The 18,269-nt window shown below is 38.2% G+C and overlaps 1 protein-coding gene across 4 annotated transcripts in view; it reads right to left on the bottom strand.

Annotated features, from left to right (window-relative positions):
- Positions 1-18,269, bottom strand: part of HIP1 (huntingtin interacting protein 1) — a 75,266-nt gene that overhangs the window by 27,537 nt on the left and 29,460 nt on the right. For all 4 annotated transcript variants that reach the window (XM_081941189.1, XM_081941190.1, XM_081941192.1 and 1 more), the window contains exons 2-9: positions 10,613-10,676; positions 9,654-9,796; positions 8,760-8,816; positions 6,771-6,851; positions 4,408-4,484; positions 4,065-4,126; positions 2,371-2,511; positions 1,345-1,402 (exon numbers count right to left, since the gene is read on the bottom strand). In XM_081941189.1, the coding sequence (XP_081797315.1) occupies positions 1,345-1,402; positions 2,371-2,511; positions 4,065-4,126; positions 4,408-4,484; positions 6,771-6,851; positions 8,760-8,816; positions 9,654-9,796; positions 10,613-10,676 (683 nt within the window). The remainder of the gene's footprint in view (positions 1-1,344; positions 1,403-2,370; positions 2,512-4,064; positions 4,127-4,407; positions 4,485-6,770; positions 6,852-8,759; positions 8,817-9,653; positions 9,797-10,612; positions 10,677-18,269) is intronic.

Here is an 18,269-nt window from a genome sequence, read left to right as displayed (position 1 = left end):
AACGTGTAAGTTGGACTCAGGAGCTAGGAGTAGGGGGAAAATTCTCTCCAGTTACTAATGAGAGTGCATAACTGCAGCAGGAGATCCCTGGAAACTTTGTGATAAAAAAAGTGAACTCAATACCACTTTACACTCAATAACCAAATATAGATAATATCATGAGTATAAATCAGATCTTGTGTGGTTTCAAAACATCAATTTGTTAAGGACCATTGTTAACATCAATGGTTCAAAACATCAGTTTGTTTATACTCAAAGATTTATAGCATCAGAAAGTAGAAATCTGTTTAGAAACTTCAAATCCAGTGGCCAGAGTGTGTGTAGCATAGAAAACGCAGGTAGTCCTCGACTTACTACAGTTCAACAGCACTAAAAAAAGGTGACTTATGACTGTTTTTCACACTTAAAACCGTTGCTGCATCCCCATGTCCATGTGATCAACTGACATATTTACAATGGTTGCAGTGACTGTGGTCATGTGATAACTTTTTGCAACCTTCGGGCAAGCAAAGTCAATGGGAAATCAGATTCACTTAACAACCGTGTTATTATCTTAGCAACTGCAGTGATTCAATTAACAGTTCTGGCAACAAACAAAATGGGGCAAAACCAGTGGTGGGATTCAAGTTTTTTTTACTACCGGTTCTGTGGATGTGGCTTGGTGGGCATGGCATGGGTTGGTGGGCGTGGCAGGAGAAGGATACTGTAAAATCTCCATTCCCACTCCACTCCAGGGGAAGGATACTATAAAATCTCCATTTTCTCCTGATCATCTGGGACTCAGGAGGCAGAGAATAGATGGGAGGTGGGGCCAGTCAGAGGTGGTATTTACCGGTTCTCCGAATTACTCAAAATGTCCACTACTGGTTCTCCAGAACTGGTCAGAATCTGCTGAATACCACCTCTGGGCAAAACTCATTTAACAACTGTATCACTTAGTAACAGAAATTTTCAGCTCAATTGTGGTTGTAAACTGAGGAGTACCGGTAATGGATTGCTAGATAATTCTTTATTCAATTTATCCAATCTTTTGGATTGGTAGGGTAGCTGAAGCAAGAGCAGGAATTATCTTGAAATGGAAAAATGCTGTGTTTTAGTTCTGATTCTATGTTTAGTTCTACTTTTCACATAATATTTTCCCCAAATTCACTCCTTCTAACACCTTGCCTCCTGCAAAGTTGAGAACTGTGTCATATTCAACAATCAGGCAGAACATCTGACTATTTATATTCAGCGGGCTGAGTATAAACAGCCTACTGAATTTAAATGCATAGTAACCACTTTCCTACAGACATATTTCCTATTCCCTCCTCATCTCAACAAACAACTCCCCCCCCCACTCACTTTTTGAACTGCTCCAGGAAACGGTCTCTGTGGCCTTGGAGTGTATCAGCTGGGAGACCTCGAGAAAAGATATTAAGAAAAAGAGTGAACAGCAGAATATTTGGATGGCTCAGCTAGCCATATCTGTTTGGACATGCAAACAAGAGAATCAGAGGGGCCAGGTGGCACTGCCCCAGCAGCTGTGACCGACACAGAGCAAGAAACATCCAAGGAACTGAACACTGAGGGGAAACATATGTATTTGTGTTACAACCCCTGGGTTGTAACACAAATACATACCTATTTCCCTGGCTCAGCTGATAAGGAGGAGAGCCTGTGGCTTAGTGGCTAACAAATCTGCCTAATATGTAACACAGCCCAGGTTCAAATCCCAGTAAGGGTATGGCTAGCTGATGAGAGCTAAATAGCTTGAAATAGATCTATACTAGTCTCCCTTTATTTATTTATCAGCACAAATACAACACATACACACATACACACACACACACACACACACACACACACAATGCCTATCTTTTCAGGTTGCACGATGCTACAACGGATCTTTACATCCTCTGCCTTTAAAACCCTTTCTCTTAAGCACAGATCGAGGGTCTCTCAGTTTATTCTGTGATATACTGCATATGGTAAAAACCATCACTGTCACCTATTATAACTCATGTTCTAGGACACTCAGAATGATTGAATGAATGATTCACATCATATTTAATTATATATCTTACTTTATCACCTTTCCTCTGCCCTCACTGAAATTTTTAAAAAAGTAAAGAAACAAATCCAATATGAAAACAATAATACTGGCCTATCTCAGGTGAGACCGTATTTCTAAAACATGTTTGTGAAACAATTTGAAAATTAAAACAAAACCAAAATATGATGAATTAAGGACATTTTTTACTGTATAGTAATACCACCTTGTAGGTGATCAGATGGAGAGTGTCCTGGTCATCCTAATTACAGTAGCTAAAAAGAATGAAAGTGGTGATGGAATTCAGGACAAAAAGGGATAGATAAATTTGTACTTACAGGAGTGTAACTTGAACAGCAATTTTACTGTGTAGTCATAGAGGTGGCTGCAGTCTAGAATGACCTGAATCAGAGGGGCCAAGCGGCACTGCCCGGCAGCTGTGACCGACACAGAGCGAGACATATCCAAGGAACTGAACACTGAAGGGGAACCATACCAGCACCATGGATTATTTCAATTATTTTGACAGGGTGGATACATTCATGTTCTAATCACATGGGTGGGGGGGGGAGAACCCCTCCAGAAATGCCATAAATAACAATATTCTAAAGAGGGCCACAGAATCTACAGAGTAGTAATAATAAAAGTTAACAAAGTTAAATTTGAAGGAAATTGCTCCCAAAAAAGAGAGTAAAAGTTTAAGGTGAAGTTAAAAACAAGGGAAAAATTGACTTAGGGTGTTGGAGGGAGGGGGAAACAGCTAGAGATCTTAGGGCTGCTTTACCTCTCTGCAAATGTTAAGGACACTTGTTTTAGCTGTCAAAGCTCTCCAAGGCAAAGTACATCAGTCTCAATTATAAACTTGGGGTACACAAACAGGTTCATGGAAGTCATTGACCCTGGGCCACCCAATCTGCCCTAGAACTGAATGTATATGACAAGGAAAGCAAAAAATGAGAATACAAAAAAAAATTTATCACACGAGGGCCTGGAAATTATGCAGCACGAGGAGGGTGCAAGCAATGAGCAGAAAGAGCTTTTAAAAATGTCAACCAAGAGCAAGGATTTACTGACATTAAAAACTGAAGAACTGATTTAATTCCTAAACAGTTAAAGTCAAGAATTATACATTATTAAAACATCTTTCACGGTTCACTGCCTATAGTAGCAGAGAGCAAAAGTCTGTTCCGTGAGATTCCGAGTGCTAAGTAATTTGCAGCAACTGTTGTTGCTCAAGAGAGTGAACGAATGAGGAAAGGGACAGATAGTGGCCACACATCAGAAGTAGGCAAATTCTGTGTCATGAACCAAGATATGCAAGGTACCCATCTTAGTAGCAGGAGGAGACAGAGAAGCAGGGGAAGGACCCTTTTCCCGGCCTGAAGCCTACTTGATAGTCTTAAGACATCTGGAAAGGACGTATTTACTCCTCTTATTCTGGAGTGTACAAAATTATGAAACACTGATGTTACAGTTTTTCCTTCAGTTTAATGAACTTAAAATATTCTCTTTTTGATGCTAGGCTTATCTGCAGAACAAGCACAGAAGCATCACAAATATCTGCAGCTGAAAAAGACTTTGGGTTATGTGGAAAAAAGCCAAACAAGATGCCTGTATAATCCAACTGCCTAGCCTCATGATATATGGATTTTATTGTTTAGGTTACATTTAACCAATGAGCAGAAACATGATTTTTTTTTCATATTAGTCAGGATGATGAATTCACAACCCTCTCAATGCCCCTAAATTTCTCAGGATAACTCAGAATTGATCATCTTGTTGTGGATGCTGGGAATTGGGGTTCATATGTAACATAATTAGTTTCCTAACCTCGGTTTTCTCTACCATCAACTGAATGGCTTGTTTATTTACACTGGAACAGAAGAAAGTTTAGGATAATTTCTTATAAGACATAATCCCCATTAGAGAGATTAAAATGTGTGTGTGTAAGAATTTACAAAGAGTGAACAAACAATTTCTGGAAAGTATCTTGCTATAATATTTAAAATTGTTGTCCTCTGTGAAACGTTACCTGTCTGAAATAGGTTGAGTTCACATTCCAAATAGTCAAACATTTCCACTGTGAGCTGGAAACTAAAATGGAAAGAAGAGACTGAATAGAGACTCCTACAAAATATAACGAAGGTTCAACTTGGCAGAATCACTTTGTGGCTTTGTTCTCCAAGAGAGAACTAACAATATTCTACACAGCAATCCAACAATATTGAGAAGGAAACCTCTGGAAGAGCCCACAGGTGCTGCATACAACCTGATTTTTAACCTTTCTGGTTTGCCTGAGAAAGAACCCCACAAACGGATTGTGCTTTCTTAAATCCACAACTGCCCCATAATTCGCACCACCAAGTAGCACTTACAAGTTATTCACATCATTCTCGCCCGTCTCATCAAGCTGTCTGTCTGACATCTGGAGGTTTCCAGGGAATCTGGGATTCTACATAAAAGGAAACAAAGATTAAGAACAGTACTAAGGCTCTGGATCAAGGCAGGCCTGGATAATATGCTCCTGCATATTACTGTTTCAGATTCATCTGAGTTCCGGTGCCCCAAAAGCAAAGAGGATGATTGGGATGAGAAAAACTCTGCCTGGCAATTTAATCAGTTTACAGCAGTGTTTCTCAAACTTGGTGACTTTAAGTCCTGTGGACTTCAACTCCCAGAATCCCCCAGCCAGCATAGCTGGCTGGGGAATTCTGGGAGTTGAAGTCCACAGGACTTAAAGTCGCCAAGTTTGAGAAACACTGGTTTACAGTATAAGGCTTTATATATAGAAGAAGCATATATATCTCCTTCCCTCACTCTTCTTAAATTGAATCTCATTTTGGAATGCAGAGGAGACAAAAAAGCACATTTCTTAATGATAGGGAATCATAAACAGCAACTCCAAAAGAAACAAGGGAACGGTGACACCAAAGACTCGCCTACAATGCAGGCTTTAAGGAAACAGAATCTCAAAAGAATTAAATAATCCAGGCAGCTGGATATGTTGGGGCTTTGCCAGAGATTCAAAAGCAGTAATTCATTACTGTTCTTCTATTCACAGGGATCCTCCAACCACAAGAGGGAATTACCTTCTCTCACACAAACATGTGAACTGCACTTTGCTAGCCTATGAAAGGCTTATAAATCAGAGGCCTGCCTTCATGAAGATGCTCATACAATCCAAGCTTCCTATTCCAAATAGCCACATTCCATTCTATAAATACCTGCTGCCATCTCCACTCCCAAATGTGATACAGCCTTGGGATGGCCTGGAGCTAATCATAATATAAACTACAATGCAAGTTAAGAAGTGGAGGAAAACCTATAGGATAACATTAAGAGGACCATATACCAATGATAAGAGACAGATAATGTGTGTGTGTGTGTGTGTGTGTGTGTGTATGGGGGGGGGGAGATCCAAACACATTGCTATGCATAACTCACTCATATGTGCTTTATTTAGAAAGGAATACACATACACATGGATGTATCATAGTCCTCTTTATCCTCCTACAATCAACCATTCTGAATCTAAATTCACATACCTGGAGTCACAACGCTTACAGATCAGAGAATCTGAAATGACTGATCCATATCTTCCTCTAAGATATATAGGGGGAAATATATTTGGCTGTATTAATCATGAGAATAGGCAATACTACGGTGAGAAATTTGGGGGAAAGTTTCTCTGTCTGTGAAAGAAGAAATCCTGCTCAAGCAGGCAGAGATATTGATTAGACAATTCTGATATTAAAATGCTAGCAAGACCAGCCTGTATCAGATGCTGGAGTATACTGTAAAAACAACCATCAGATTAAAAAACAAGATTTAGAATGTAGTAGACAGTTCTCTCTAGTCTAGCACATTATCTACGGCAGGGGTGTCCAAACTTGGGAACTTTAAGACTTGTGGACTTCAACTTCCAGAATTCCCCAGCCAGCCATGCTGGCTGGGGAATTCTGGGAGTTGAAGTCCACAAGTCTTAAAGTTCCCAAGTTTGGACACCCCTGCCCTAAATCCATCTAACGTTCCTACCTCTCCCCCTAGATTTTTTAGACTCTTCTTTAGACTTTTATATACATTTTATATTTTTATGGCTTTTTTAAATTTTAAATTAGACTTTGGTGTGTCTTTTATGCTTTTTAATCCTGTGTACTCCACCCTCCTTATATCGGGGTATATGTGTTTGTGTGTGTTCATTTTAATCTTTTTTAAAATAACATTTTTAAAAATTACTGTCTCTAGTCTAGCACATTATCTATGGCAGGGGTGTCCAAACAGCATGGCTGGCTGGGGAATTCTGGGAGTTGAAGTCCACAAGTCTTAAAGTTCCCCAGTTTGGACACCCCTGATCTATGGGATCAATAAATTAGTACTGTACTACAAATCTTCAGAGCAGTCAAAAGAGTACCGATTACCATATCCTTCAATAAAAGCAACCAGGGCTACAAATTACACAGACATATTCCAGAATATTCTGTTTTCTTCAAAATGAATGATACACATAAAGCCTATGATATGCTCTTAAAAACTCTGGAATCTTATTTATAAATTAGTTTAACTCTATGGTTTTCATCAGGGAAGTTGCTCCTACTTCTAACCTAGTTTGGACACCAAGTTCAGGCTACTGTTTATCCCATGGTCTCTATAGCTCTCCAAAGGGCTTTGCAGAGAAAAAGAAAATGGTGAGGTACCCTGTTCTCCAAGATAAGTGCGGAAGCAATAAAGAAAAACTTACTTTTGTGTGGAATTCCATCTTGGTTCTCAGCAATTTGAGGTAGATGCTACATAATTGCCCGTAACCCTCACTCAAATGGCCCTAAGGAAAAAAAATTAAGTAACAAGGCTGGATTAATCTCTTAATAAAGGGGTCCCCAACCCCCAGCCCCATTACTGGGCCAGGGAAAATTTAAAACCGGGCGGCTGAAGCAGTGAGCAAGCCCGTGTGCATCCCCACTTGAACAAGCAGCAGGTCAATGTATGTGCTCCACTTACATGAGTGGTGGATGCACTTGCCTGCCACTCGTGCAAATGGAGCAGCATGAGCTTGTGCACCCCTCGTGCAGAACCCCCCCCCCCCAACCCCCAATGATCTGCAAAGCCGGAAAGGCTGGAGAACTCTGTCTTAATAGCTTTACTTGCACAATATTTTAAACTGGGGAGAACGTAGTTCATAGCCCTTTGTGTAAAATGTATCATAACCACCTTGACCATTATTTCAGGACACATATATTAAATGTATATTTTACTTTTTCTTCTCTTATCCACGCTGGTACGGCATCATTGACAGTGTCTATCACTGATCTCCACAAATGTTGTGCTGATTAGGCCATATCCATATCTACCAAAACACTCTTATTGTAATAGGGAGTTATCAGCCATGCAGAAATAGTTTTTTTAAGAACCTTACAAACTACCAGCATTTGGGGGGAAACTCAGAAGCAGGGGGTCTACTGCTGCCATCAATGAGTCAATTTCCTCCGTATTTATACTTTCCCCCTTTTCAGAGGAAAAAGATACACATATTCTCCACTTAGCTACCTTTCACCCATCAAATTCTTGTGCAAATAGCTGTTAAAGCTACAACAGTATATTTTAAAATAAAGCTATACATTTTAAAAATTCTCCATATAGTATCCTATTTAGGTATAAAAATAAAAACCTGTGAAATAGTGCTGCAGCTAATATCCAGAAGGCAATTATCACTTCCAACGCTTGAGAAAAGTCTACATGCTAAATTGGCACAAACAGAGACCTCTAACACATCTGCTAAGAGCAGGGAGGGGAAGAGAGGTTTTGAGTATCAGTTTGTTTTTTTATTACAGTTAATAATAAATTAATCCATTTCTTTCTAAATGTTAAAAAAATTAACAAAATTTATTCAATCCTAAGATTTCAGTGTCCCTTAAAGGAAAACACACACACTCTTATGTGTAGTCCAGTGCTTCTCAATTATTTTCTGTCATGCCCCCCCTAGGAAGAAGAAAACATTTCGCGCGCCCCGGGCGACTGTAAATAGTATCATTTGTCTATAAAATTGTTATAAGTACACCTCTGCATAACACTGTATCCTTATTAACGTATAAGAGAATAAAAAAAGAAAGAAATGTGGATCAATTTACAACAAAGAATAGCTTTATTAACTGTAGCAGAAAAGATTTAAAGGAGCACAGGATTTAAAGGAACACAATATTAAAAAAAACTTTAACCTGCAAAACAAAAATATATAAAATAATTTGAGCTGAGCCCCCCTTTACGGAGCCTCGCGCCCCCCCCTAGGGGGCCCGCCCCACTATTTGAGAAGCACTGGTGTAGTCCCTTCCTTCAGCCGAGTTAGCATTTCTTCAGAGCTACTAAACAATCAAGAAACTGGCCAGCAAGAAAAAGCTAAGCAGACCAGTAAAGTTAGGAAACTATTAGCAGCTAGTACATGCAATGCAAATACTGCTTCCCATTCGGTATGGATTCAACAAAAAAGATAGCAAAACAAACACACCAAAAAATGCCATATCTTCCATCCTCAACATGGCCAAAGTTTGCCACATTTGTCTAAATTCAGCTCACAGATCTGTGGACTTTCTCTAGCCTAAATTTTCAGAAAATACATTACATTACCCAAATGGCTTAAAACAACTCTGTGTTCTCCTGATTTCAAAATGAAAAAGAACTTGAAAGGTAAGTTTATTACTAAGAGAAGCAGTTCTTTGTAGGCACAAATAATACTTACCCACATGCGGCTCATATCACTGAGCTCACTCTTGTATCTCACGGAATCCTTCAAGACCTGCAAAAAGAAGGGAAGTAGGCTATTTGAGCAGCTCTCAAATGCCTCCAGGTCAACAGAACCACCAGAAAAAAAAAATGAATCTAAGAGGTTAATCGACTGTCTAGTATTGTCAACTGAAAGAAAAGGGGAGGGCATGTAGAGAGAAGAATGTGGTTGGCTTTGCTTCAAGAACTATTATATGCCTATTATATACCCACATCTGAGCTACTATTAAGGATTGGCTATAACTTATAAAATGGAAAGTGGTTTTAGATCTTGCAATAATGGGTATGTTTAAATGTTTAATTGGCACATAGGAAAATAACCAGAACACCAGCTTTGTACTTTTCATTGTACAGATGTTTCCTGGTATCATCAGGGATAGTTTTGTTCAATGTGTTAAATAATGTTCTTTTTGTTGGATTTGGAATTTAGAACTATAATCTGGAGTAAAACAACAAACATTAGTTAGCATTAACCATGATTAAACATTATGTCTTTATTGTATTAGTATTTGCAACTGTCATAAAGTGAAGTCTCAAGAATTGAAAAATGAGGTTTGTGTGGAACAAAACAAGCTGTTAAAACAATATGGCTCTTTACATTAAGAAATTATTATATTAAATCTGAACGTATTCTATAACAAACAAGTTCAAAAATTAATCATTATATTCCTCCTATTTGATCTAAAGGTGCCCTTACTATCTTTTAAAGACATTTCTATTACACATTTTAGATTTTACCAGGTTTATTTAGGATTTTATTGGTGACATTATATTGAGATATGCTACTTATTTCATCTTACTAAAAAAAAAAACCAAAAATTTTAGAGAAAAAAAAAGGATATCTCCTTACATTTGGGTGTCCATCACGGAGAAGCTTGTGGAAGACATGGCAAAACTTCCAGCACAGGACAGCATTGCTGGAAAGGGGTAGGCGGTTTACAACAGACCAGAAGGTGTGGGCTCCTTTTTCGTGGTGTGTTCCCAGGATGCATGGTGAGAGACAAGCTAAGGAAAATGAGAGAAAAGCAGCACAAAGGGTATAGAACAGGGGTGTCCAAACTTGGGAACTTTAAGACTTGTGGACTTCAACTCTCAGAATTCCCCAGCCAGCCATGCTGGCTGGGGAATTCTGGGAGTTGAAGTCCACAAGTCTTAAAGTTCCCAAGTTTGGACACCCCTGGTATAGAATAACGTGAAGAAAGAGTGTCAATGAGCAGGATGGAAGTGAGGCCTGGAAAATCAAGTTCTACCAGATCTATCTTAATATTACTGGACTGAATCCACAGATATATCCTTTTCTTTCATTCTCCAGCAACATGATAAGAATTACAGAACTCCAGATGGGAAACTAGCCTGAAGATACAAAAGCTCTGATCTATTGTAGTTATTATGTCATCCATACCAAGCTGGAGTTTCTTTCATTAGGAGTTGTCAATTATCCTTCCAGATATGAGAAAATATCTCAGCTATTCCAGGAACTGATGACTTCTCAGGGTAAAGATTTGCTATACTCAAGCTAAGAATCTCGGAGAAAAATTTTGTACTCGTTTTAAACGTGTACTTGTCTTAAAACTCAAACCTTGCTCACATATTCTTTTTCGGGTGTGTTGGGGGGTTGGGGGCACACTGTCACAGAATGTACTTTTCTACAAAGAAAAATTAGGAGCAAGTCCTTTTCAAACTATAATGCAGGTATTTCATCCCAGTCTGTCACAGGCACATCATGATGGAATTTGACTCTAGCCAGGTATATCCCACCTTTCCAGCTTCAGCATCCTTTTTCCAGAGCTCTAATTTTTAAAAGGATATTTCTGGCATGTTTCTCTTTGACAGCAACTTCCTGAGCATTAATGGCCTTGTTGATGCTGACAGTCTTTAAAAGAGAGAGGAGAGAGAGAGAGAAGGAAGAGGGGACAAATGTTAGTAAGAGAGAATATGATCATATTGAGACAGAAACCCATCCTCACATCAAGCCCTCCATAATCTGCAAATTCCTGGACACATTTTGGGGAAGCAACTGCAGGCTGCCATATATAGCAAGTGCCAAGAAATGTTTGTTTAGATTTAGAACAACGCAAAGATTCCAGTCAGAGTAAAAAAAAAGAATTCCTAGGCTGGAAGAAGGCAAAATCAGCCCATCTTGGCTGGTGCAAGAGCATAGAGGCAAATATTTGTCAGGGCGATAGTAATTATTGCTCTAACTCAGGGGTGTCCAAACTTGGCAACTTTAAGACTTGTGGACTTCAACTCCCAGAATTCCCCAGCCAGCCATGCTGGCTGGGGAATTCTAGGAGTTGAAGTCCACAAGTCTTAAAGTTGCCAAGTTTGGACACCCCTGCTCTAACTGTTCCAACTTTGTTAATTTATAGGCCATATTTTCCATTTGTAAAAAAGATAAAGTTAGCTGTGTTCGGTTCAAAACTGATGAATAAATACTAATATTTTGGGGATGCAACATGACAACCAATTGACACCAACTTCATATTTATGGCATATTTAAGTGGAAGAACCACATAGTAGATTGCACTCGTCTGTTTATATGCTATAATATGTAGGAAGACCTGCTTACTTACTGGTAGTCCAATGATGTGCTGAAAACTGCCACTAGAAAGCAAGGAATTGGGTGAAAAGAGAACTATGCCGAGATATGAGAGAAAGTCTCTCAATTTTGCTTATATGTAAGCCAGCAGGTTTGGGCTCAGATACAATTGAAAGCAGTTCCAAAGAAATTTAAACTGCCTTTATAAAATACTGTAACCTTATTTTGATGTTTTTTTTAATTCATTGGTAACTGTTTCCACCAAGAAAAGAAATCTTGGATAATCTCAGAATCACCTCACTTTAAAGTGGCTTAATATTTTACAAATATGGAATGAAAGGGTATTTTTCACTAGTGTATATAGCGCCTAGAAAAAAAACAAGTAATTTCAACAATTAGAAAACAGCTCTCCTATTTGTGAGGTCTCTCGATGGAGATAAACACAGGAGTAATTATATGTTTTGCCATCTTTGTATCCTGTCAAAGAGAACTAAGGCTGTCACCCCAAATGACTCAGCATTGTCCATTACTTTCCTCCATATTTGGATATCATAAAAGGAACTGGAGCTTGCTTTCATCCTTTGTAAAAAAATACATTGTTTTAAACATCATACTGTCACGTTGGATATCTATTGTTTCACAGTAGATTAATTCACAGATCAGTAGGGTGTAGTCTAGGGTCAAATGGATTCCCAAGCCTTGATATCTGCTGCTTCTAAGTTGGATCAAAACAGACTGTTCAATCATTTATGTCATAGTTGGTGAGCAGAAGTAGCAAGAGCACAACCAGATCTATTTTATAGATCCTAAGCAGTTGCTTACAAAAGAATGATTTAAAAAAACAATGGCATAGTTTCCTGACATTTAAGGAAAACATAGACAATACACAGTACATCCTAAATCAGATTTCCATAGTGAAAATGCCCCTTTAAGGTATGTATAACTCAGGAGACAAAAAGGCAGAAAACATTAACAGTATCCTTGTGCATAACAGGGTTCTCCTCAATTTGCATCCTTTTATTGCTACAACACTTAAAATCCCTTTAAAATGTCTTTACTCACTACCTCCTGTGCTATAAACTACAGTACGGAGAATCTATTCTGAATGGCCCAAAGCAAAAGGCCTCAGAAAATGACAAAGATAGGATATCAGGACCATCATGTCCTGTTGTGACACTGGGAGATGCAATCTTTTGTTTTGGGATATTCAAAAATGATTTGAACATGTGACCGACAGCATAGGTGGTTATAAACCAAAGAAGAAGTGGAAAGATTAATAATGGATTAATTTACAACCAAGTAAATGGAATGGAGGGTAACTTCCCATTTTTAACAAACTTCTAGGATTCTGACATAGGAAGAAAATAGTCATGACTCAGAAATCCAAAGTGAACATTATAGAAATCTTTCTTATTTTAGCATCTAACCACTGAAAAACTAAAACATTTAACGAAAGCCCTCCTAATGCTGGGCCACTGTGCTTATGCAGGGAATCTGAAACGTTCCCTTGGGCATTTGCAATGTTTGAGAACCGGATCCTGCCTCTTAGGAAGCTAAGAATGTTTTTTTTTTCCTGGCTCTCCCAAGTGGAGTCTAGATTTAAACTCAGACGAAATATTTTTTTGGAAAGTCATCAAGTTCTCTTTTTAAAACCACAGAGATCTTGATCCTTTGCCTTGTTATGAAGTATTTAAACCTCCCCTGACATCTTACAAAGGAACATTATCAATTGGAGGGGGAGGGAAGGAAGGAAGGAAGGAAAAAGGAAGCTGCATTGGCGAACCAAGTCGACAGCCAATACTGTAAATGCAACTTTGAAAAAGCTTTCCTTTGGAGGAATTCTAATCACAGCTGCAGAATTGTGAATAAGATTTCTCTGACTCAACTGGAGGAGGAACTATGGGGTGCAAGGGCGAATTTTGAAGCCTCATTTCCTTCCTGCTGTACCAGCTGAAGAGCCAGCCTTCTCTTTCCTAGATTTGTATACAGAACTGGACATTCTCAGGGTTGAAAGCTTCCATAACTCACAAAGGAGGGAAATGGTCAATCTTCAGCCAAAAGAACTTCATTCTTTAGCACTTCTTGTTTCAACAACTCTGTATGGAACAGGTTCCAAAAAAGGTAATTTATCAGCTGCAACATGCACAATGTTGTGTGCGAGGTGACACACACAAGTGCCCTCCCCTTCACCAGCTAGATAGCAATAGAAAAACAAACACTGGATATTCCTACTTCTCTTCAATTATTCCACCCCTCCCCCGCCAAACAGAGAAAAGCCATATAAAAGATCCTAGTATAACACAAATATGGAAATCTCTGCTGTCACAATGCCAGCACTTTGCCTCTTTCTTTTCACAGAAACATCTTGAAGCGTTGCTATTATTAATTATAAGATCTTGGGGGAAAAACCTTGTTTGGTTTAAATCTTTTTGAGTTTCTAGACGTAACGTGTGTATAATTTGAGACGCAACTCTGAACCCAAATATAAGGTCACTCCTGAATCCTAGAGGGGATTCTCATGAAAAGCCAACCCCCCCTTTTTTAATGCTCTGAAACCCCTGAAAATTCAGTGGCAAAGCAGAAATAAACTGAGTGCAATTTCCTCCTGATTTCCCGATACAAATAGCATTGAGAAGGCTAAACCCAACCATCTGCATCACCAAACCATTTCCTACCCACAGTAATTTGGCTGCCAGATGAAAAAGGAATCTGTCTCAGCCACCAAAAAGTTGTCCACAGCAGCATTGGATGGCTTACTTTCCAATCCATGCTCATGATCTCTAAGCTGAAAATCATAGTTATCTTAAGGAAGGATACATTTACTACTGGCTCTACACAAAGATTAAATTCGTAAGTGACTGGCTTTAGAAGTAGACAATCTTGGGTCAGCTAATTACATCTTCTGAGGATATCTGTAGACTCAGAAATAGAAAGGGGGAACCTGCAGATTACATTTAAGTTCAGAGACAATAAACAGTGAACACTGCTTCCTTTTATAGAATACAGAGTACCTAAACTATTAAGAATAAAGACTGTGGAACCTCAGATGTAGAGGACTGTTCTTCAGTTCTAGCTTGGTTCTACTTCCAGGTTTCATTTCAGCATAATCCAAATCCTTTCTGCCATCTTTCCAACTGTCCAAGCGAACTGATAGAAGGCACACTTAAATTATAACATGGCTTTCATCAAAGAACAGGTGGAAATTCCAATCCTGCAAAAGGAAGAATTTTTCTCTCCAATGCCAAATCTGGCTGGCACACAAGCTGTCAAGCCCCGAGTCCCTTGTGGAGAGGGAGCGGCTAACAAATTAAAAATTTGAATTTTGATTTGACAGCTTGGTTAATAACTGGGTGGTTAAGAGCAATGCAGTGGAAATGCACGATAAGCTAACTGGATGCTTCTCTATTCTTCCAACTTTCTAATGTGATGTAGGAAACCATTTGGAGGCAATATTAACATTATTGAGAGTGCTTGAGAGCTATAATGAGAGGAAGAGTATTTTACCCATTTGGATGCTTTTATATGCATGGTATCTTATGTTTCCTGCGTCAAATTGATGGGAAATGACTACTGATTTTTTGAGTAGGGTAGGAGAATTGTCCATAGGCTGAAAAAGGAGAGGATATAAGTACCCCTGAAGCCTTAGATTACATGTCATTGTACTCTCAAATAATAATGCTTGCCCACACAATAATTCATTTAGGGCACAGACACATAGACCATACAGTACTTGCCCAATCATCCAGCCTGAATATTTCTGGTCCAGCTTACAATGTAACTGACAGAAAAAGAAGGGAAAAAATGCCAGCATGGATCCAGATGTTATGGTATTAATATATGGAAAAGTGTTTATTATGTTCCAGATCTGATTATAAAAGACAGTAAAAGCAAATTCTTTGGCAATTATTTTTTTGTAAAAAAAATATTTCCAGGACGGACATTGTATCTCAATAAAATAATCTAAAAGGGACATTTAAAAAAAACTTAAATATAAAAGCAGACGTGAAAATCCGAATATTTTACTCATACCGTTTAAACTAAACTGGAGTAATGGAATAAATATCCATCATGTGCCAGACAGTAAGGTTGATAAGTATGGAGCTCTTTGTGTACACAATCCACCCTCATTTCCAGGCACCTCCAGTCTTTGCCAGATGGAAGAGGCCCACATCCTCAGGATCTCCTCTTTCATTCAGGCTTAGCTCACATCACAGAGGGATAGTTTACCATAGATAAATAGCCACCAAACTTTACATTCTTATGTCCCAATGATGTTACCAAGCCTGGTAATGAAATGTCTGCACTGCAGGAAGAAAAGCAGATTTAACGAACACAAAGAAACCAAACACAGCTTCCAAGTCATCTCAAAGATGCACCAACTCCCTAAGTATAATTTTTAGACATCAATCTTTCACTTTCTCCCTTTTAGAAATGCTCCTGATCCTGCTGCAGCACCACGGAAAGTGAATAGCACCTGTTTGAAGTACAAATTAACCATTTAATCCAATGCAATTTATCCAGACACAAAGTAGGTCTTACATGGTTAATATAGGAGGCGGAAAGAACTGGAAATATTTAGCTCTGAAAATAGAAGATTGAATCCCAATTGCCTCATTGAAAGGATGGGCAAGCAATGATCCTTGAAGAACAGAAATGGACACTGCTCTAGACTTATCCTTCCTGTTCCAAATGCAATCCCTGGGCTTTCCCACTGCAGTTTTAAAGTGTCCCCCATCACAACCATCACCTTGCCTCAAGCACTCCTGTCTGTTTTGGTCGATGCATTTTATTTCATTTTGGACTAAACCCAGCAGTTCATTGCCTACTTTACAGAAGCAGGAATGCATCCTCAACTGTATCAGTGGTATTTGTTACCATGCATGTTCCTGAGCTACTTTTACCAGGACTGCCATAAGAACACAATAGTTATAACGCTTATCTTATAAACAGCAGGTTGCTTGTTCAAAACCTAGCATAAATGTTTTAATTACTACTATTTTTCTTTCTCTGAGGTAGTTACTTTCACCTGTGATTGTTTTTCTTAATACATTCAATAACACATTGCTTCATTATTTTCTCAGTCAAACAATTTATTGAGGAAAATGAACTGTAAGAAATTAAGAAACTTTTGACATATATGAAAGATATACTAGAACACTGGAAAGTTTATGTTTCCTATACTAGAACTTCATTCCTTTGTGTATATGCTGTAGAATATTCACTGAATTGGAGTAAGCAAAGATATTTGGAGGAAGTGAAAAGCCCTAGTAAATTATTAGTTTCCTAACTTAAACAGCAACAAAGTAATCTTATCTCTAGTATTACCAGGCCTCAGAACACATCATCTAATGATACTGATCTAAAAAATTATTCAATTGTAACTTTAACTTTTTAATACTGAGTTGAAGGTTACCGGAGAGATTGTTTGTTTGTTTGTTTTAAAATAACTGTTCCAAAGATTAAGTAAGTAATTTATGTGGCTGCATTTTTTTCTCTTGAGGAAATAATAGATGCTGTGAAATGTATGAAAACAGGAAAAGGTCTTGGACCTGAGTAATATAAGACATAGATATTGATTTTTTTTTTGCTTCTATATGCTTTGGAGTTATCATTATGGCTTTTTGAACAAAGTTTTTCCCCAGCTTCCTTTAAAAAGATTTATATAATAATAAACTTGGGAGCAGAGAAAACACATTGGTGAACAAACAGCAACTCTGTCTTGCTTGAATTTAAATTCAGCAATTTTATCCCATCCAGATCCCAAAAGTATTGAGACATCAGAACAATATTTCAATTGCATCATTGCCTTGACTTAGATACAACTGGGAATCATAGCCATATTGATGGTTATTCAATAATATATTCTGAACCAAAAAATGATCTCCCCTAGTGACAATGTTAATTAAATATTAAAAATAACTGCATCATATATACATGCCAATTTCTACTGCCCCATAACTGTTGACTGCAATAGCCCATGGTGTAGAACTACTGTAAGTCATAGTCCCCATCCTGGTAGGAAATAATGTACTGAAGGTCACTAAAAAGTCAATACAGTCTCCATCTCATGCCCAGGCCTAAATTCTGATTCAAAGAAATCTGGATAATTCATTTCCTCTTGGCTCCTCCCCCCAATTCTGTCAACAAAATTCTTCAAAAGGGTTGAAGACTAGGATTATTTGACAAGTATGGGCAGATCTAGGAAGGATGTCAGGATGGAAGTCTCCCTATCTGATGGACAGTACTACCTTATATTTAAAATGCTGGGTTAATGATATGGATTCACTTTCTATTTATAAATTGGTCCTTTATTGATCAAATGGAAGGACTAATCAATATTACTCCATGTGATTAAGGTCCAATACTGTGTTTAAAACTGAGCTGTTTTTTATATATGTATTATACTATTTTTGCTCTTCCTTTTACTTTTCTATTACTACATTAAAGAAAAAAATAATTCTAGCCTTATACCAGTTTTTTTTCTAATACCAACAGTTTATATCCTGCTTCACCCAGGTAAATTTAAGAAAAAAAATATACAATTAGAGAAAGCATCTCCCATATTTATTTCTATCTTTGAGGTTCAGGGCTCCTAATCTGAAGACTTAGTATCAACCTCTGAATAATGGTACTAAATGATGCTATTGAGCATAGAATGAACGATTAAAATTATCATAGAATGAAGGATTAAAATTGTCAACCCTGACATGTTATGTGCCACTTACATACATTCCTGGATCAATGGGCCCTTCTCATAGTCATTCATGCTCTGGTCATCTCCTGTGTGGATTATTGTAATGTGCTCTACACAGGGCTGCTCTTGAAGAACATTTGGAAACTTCAATTGGCTCACAAATGCAGCAAGCTGCACAGTTTTGCACAAGCCTAAATTTGTGCATGTGTTATCTCTTCTGCAGGAGCTGCATT

Source organism: Natrix helvetica (genome assembly GCF_964273705.1).
Source record: "Natrix helvetica genome assembly, chromosome: 2".
NCBI classification, from domain to species: domain Eukaryota; kingdom Metazoa; phylum Chordata; class Lepidosauria; order Squamata; family Natricidae; genus Natrix; species Natrix helvetica.
Note: the sequence above shows the minus strand (reverse complement) of the source record. Positions and strands in the feature narration are given on the sequence as shown.